Source organism: Argopecten irradians, chromosome 5 (genome assembly GCF_041381155.1).
Source record: "Argopecten irradians isolate NY chromosome 5, Ai_NY, whole genome shotgun sequence".
Taxonomy (NCBI): Eukaryota; Metazoa; Mollusca; class Bivalvia; order Pectinida; family Pectinidae; genus Argopecten; species Argopecten irradians.
The window spans coordinates 21,422,594-21,427,232 of record NC_091138.1 but is presented as its reverse complement, the minus strand read 5'-3'; the positions used below and the strand labels follow the sequence as shown (position 1 = coordinate 21,427,232).

Sequence of the window (4,639 nt, the reverse complement as noted above, 5' to 3'; positions counted from 1 at the left end):
TTTAGAGTTATGGCCCTTTAAAATGAAATGATTATTTAATTAATATTTCCTATAATTTATATTTTCTATAATTTCTATGGATTAAACACAAACCCTGAGGAAATGTAAAAGGGTGGGAAAAGTTAGGTCATTTTTATTTATATATATATCATGATATGGGAGTGTGAAAATGTTCAAAGGTAACCGTGATCAAAATCAACAATTGCTACTTTCGGTTGATTAGCAATATGCATTACTTTATTTTAGGACATTATATTGTGGGCTATATATGGCCGCTTCTTTTTTAGTAATTATCCCCCGTCTCAGAAACGGGGGATATTTAATTTTTGGTCTGTCCATCTGTCAGTCGGTCTGTCAGTCTGCTAATGCCTTGTTTCAATGCAATTAATTTGCAACATATCTAAAGTGATTTTTGTAACTTGGTCACATGGTTAAATGTCCCAAGGGCTCGGATTAATTTGCTTTGCACTTTTATTGAACCCTTTTAAGCGGAGTTATGGCCCTTTAATTAACGAAAATTTCAAAACAAAAACTTCCAAAAAATTATAAGGAAAAAAAACTTGAAGCAGAATTTATGCTTATTGTTTAACGGAGGGCGGGGCATATAAATTCCACAAATTTGCTTGTTTAGTATTTGCTCAGCTTGTAAAACCTATAGGTAAATGGGCATTATATAATATAATCACACTCTACTATTCCTTTCTGCCCAGGACAAGAAAACAGACGCGAGAAACCTACATGATGAACAGAAACCCAAAGAAACCAAAGGAAGTAACCAAAAGTATTAAGTGTTGTCTAATTAAACGGGTGGAACTGCCATCCTCATTTGCAAAATCTTTGACACTAAGTGAGGGGATTTTTACTTTCTCGACAATCGATGATGAAGAAACAATTAGAAGTAAAATTGCGAGGATTTTGAACATTGAAGCAGAGGACTTTGAGTTCCTTACATGCGCCGGGGAAAACTCTGTGTATGAGCCCCCCCACTAGGTGGTGAAAGGTGGAATGGTGAAATGTTGAAAACAAATATAGGGCAGGGGAAACTTTATCTCATGATAAAACAGGTAATGAAATGTCATAAAACTGTCAACCATCATGCTTGTACTAAAAATGCATCATTGATTGCCATACTATACTATAATCTAATATAGAGGGAAGGCTCCATTTATTTTGCCCTAACTTGATTAATCCCTATTTGCATATAATCCGTAATAAAAGCTTATTATACAGGGAATGGTAATAAGGCTTGATAATATTGTAAAAAATTAGAATGGAGAAAGTACGAGTTTCATAGCGAATAATTAGAGATATTAACGACGAGACACTTTTGATCATTACGTCGTGCACATCAGAATTTTCTCAATATCGAGATCTAATATTATTGGATTACAACACACATATACGTACATTGTAGGTGTTTTCCCATTTTTAATTATATATTACAAATGTCTGTGCGTACATACGGAGAATTAGCTTAGCTTACGGCTTGTAGCGCGTTGATTTGTGACAAGTCATTGACGGATGGGAGATTTCCGCTATCTATACGTTCATTTATATACATCAAACATACCTCGGGTATTATACATGTTATTCCGTCTGCGAAGTTTCCGTGCTAAAGACCTATTGTGGAGTCCTTTACTTAAATAACGCACATGGTACAGTCGATTTCCGTATCATTCCCGGAAAACGTCATACAGGAACATATACCCGGAAGCAAATGTATTCTCTCAGCTTGATTTAGTCCTATCTCTTGTCAACATATACCAGCCAGGCGAAATATAGGTAAGTTGTTGACTTCAAAAGTTACAAGTGAGTTGTTTAGTTCATGTGTATCCCTGTATGTGTATAGAATGTCACCTGGACCTTTCAGTTAGTGTGCAATGTAATGCAATATTTTAATACGGACTAAAACGACGTCAGAAGATATTGGGAAACCATGCACCTGCGTAGATTGTCAAGGTCATCGAACGTTCGGGCCTAGCTCGTGCAAAACTATACACAGGGGCCTGATAAATCATAATTCAAGGTGTGTTGAAAAAACCAAAGAAATAGGTATTTTTGAACCACTGAAAATAACTTTCTATCGTGTCTAAAATATCATTAACATTTATGCACAACGTTTTATTATATTGTTTGCATTGCACATTTAATTGAATATGTACACTTTTACGTAATACATGTCAGTAGACCGGTACCAAGGCCCTAGTTTAACAGCTTGCTGCGTTCTATCTATTACACTTAGAACAGTTTCTCCATATATATATATGTATTTATATTATTTACCTACCGTCACGAACATGAATACTGTCATTAGTTACTGTCGTGTAAATAGTTCACCAGCTGGCGTAAGGTTGTGTCTAATGTTCTAGTCTACTATATACTACAACAACCGTTTACTAAAGTAATCATTTCGAGAATATATAAATCCCGACTGTAATGTATGTTTTTAAATAGGCCTAGGAAGGTTTTGGAAAGTTTTGCCAAGGCTAGTCTTTAAACAACATGAAACCGATAGGTCCATCGATCGTTATTTCACAAACGAATTTCGAGCAAATGTTTTATGATATAGACTATCTTCATGTCCATTATTTTACGTTTGTTTTAAGATTTTATGCATACAATCAATTGTTCACCGTGATGTCACACGAGAGAGACGTTAGGCTCGTTTGGAACAGATTTTTTTAATGATATCACAGGGACCTGGAACGAATTTCCAACCACTGGTCTATATACATGTATATAATAGTATTATGAGTGTCAAGTACCTGTGATTGATAATTGGATCGGGTAATCATTTTACAAAAGCTTGTCTGATAATGTTGAACAAAAATCGCTGGAATATTTTCAAGAAAAAGTGGTAGTCTAACAATTTTCTAATTGTCAAACCCAAGATGACAGACTCACAGGGGTCCGGGAATTAATTACAGTCTATATAATTAAAAATCATACTCTACATTGATAGTACAATGTTGAGTATGGTTTTTATCAGTTTGTTTTATCTATACCCATAAAACGTCTAAACATGGTAGATATGGGCACTCTGATTGGTCTATAATTATATAAACTGTAACTGATTCTCAGATCCCTACGGACAGACTGACAGCAAAGGTTTTCTGATTGATTACAAAATACCCTTAGCATTTTATGAAGTCATCGAAGATGACCACCTGTCGTTCTTTTTATCACCCGATCGATCCGGAATAGAAAATACACAACAAAGGACTAGTTTGATCATTTAATCAGTCTTTATCTTTTTTTTAATGTGTTGCAGGTTCCTCATGACGTGTTTCAACTTCCCGTCTACAGTGACCTCTGGTGACCCCAGTCTGACCGCCGTTTGTAACAAACACATACACACAGGCTACCGTCGATCGAATCAGCCATGGTCGTATTACGTCACAAGTGTGTTCCAGGCCAACAACCAAACATTCAACATTTGGACACATCTCATTGGTTTTCTATTCATAGCAGAAAAAGCACGTGCTATTTTTGTGACCTCCGATTTTGATTTTATCAAATATAACGAATTACCTCCATTAGGCACTGGGCTGATGAGCATCTGTGTGCTTCTGCTTGGAAGTTCATTGGCTCACTGGTTTTGTGACCGTTCACATTGCGTACACTATGCTTGCTTCTTCCTTGACTACAGTTGCGTTGGGATATACGCAATGGGTACTACCCATATCAGTCACTGCTTTTTAGTTAGGGACAAAAACCTGGCATTTTTTCTCTCAAAATGGTCAAGTCATGTGTCAGTGTATTTATCTTTACAACTTACCATACTGTTGTGTTGGCTGAAATTCCACCTTGGAATGGAGCACAAAGCAGCCAAGATCATTCAGCTAATGACTGTTAGCTCGTTCTATGGTTGGCTTCTTGTTCCATTATTGCATCGCTACATATGGACATCACAAAATGATGACAGTTTGTATTTCCATAAATGGCATATTCTATTAGCACTTTTCAATGTCTTGGTTTATGTTGCTCATTTTCCTGAACGCTGGTTCCCAAGAACGTTTGACATTGTTGGGAGTTCACATCAGTTCCACCACGTGGTTCTTGTTGTCACTGCCAACAGTTTTATCAACGCGACGCTTGAAGAAGTAAAATACGCCGATCTTACCACAAAACATATGACAAATTATATGATAGAAAATATCGGGACTGTTTGGATGTCTTACGGAGTTTTCTGTCTGACTTTAATAGCGAATGGTATGATCATTGTATGTGCTAGTTTTAAGGTAAAGTTTGAGGAAAACAAACCAAGCGAAAAACATACAACCCGGCCTTTACAAAACGGGAAAATACATAGAGATACCATTCATTTTTGACAATGCCAGAGATAATTCTCGTCACAGGTAAAGTTCAATGAACTGTAAGTAAAACTTAGCTACGACTAGGTATATCATTTATCTTGGGAAAAATGCGACAATGCGATTCCGTGACTAGGACTGAAGGCGGAAAGACTTGTTACAAACGGCTCATCCTTCAGGAAATTGTACAATCGACAATGACAATAAATGTATACAGTAAGAAAAGGATGGGGTCATTGTTATAACATATACGTGTACATAGTTCTTCAGCGACTATGTTTTGATCACATCATAACTCAGCAGTTCACTGAAACGGTGTTTTATTT

At 36.3% G+C, this 4,639-nt stretch overlaps 1 protein-coding gene across 1 annotated transcript; it reads left to right on the top strand.

Moving 5' to 3' along the window:
- Positions 1-1,410: 1,410 nt before the first annotated feature.
- LOC138323202 (membrane progestin receptor gamma-like) lies at positions 1,411-4,639 on the top strand. The gene is made up of 2 exons (XM_069267616.1): positions 1,411-1,782; positions 3,272-4,639. Exon 2 carries the CDS (start codon positions 3,279-3,281, stop codon positions 4,329-4,331), a length of 1,053 nt encoding a protein of 350 aa, XP_069123717.1. The 5' UTR covers positions 1,411-1,782; positions 3,272-3,278; the 3' UTR covers positions 4,332-4,639.

Bases quoted from the DNA above. Each gene is read 5' to 3' on its own strand.
- LOC138323202 (XM_069267616.1), top strand. From the start codon at position 3,279: ATGACGTGTTTCAACTTCCCGTCTACAGTGACCTCTGGTGACCCCAGT.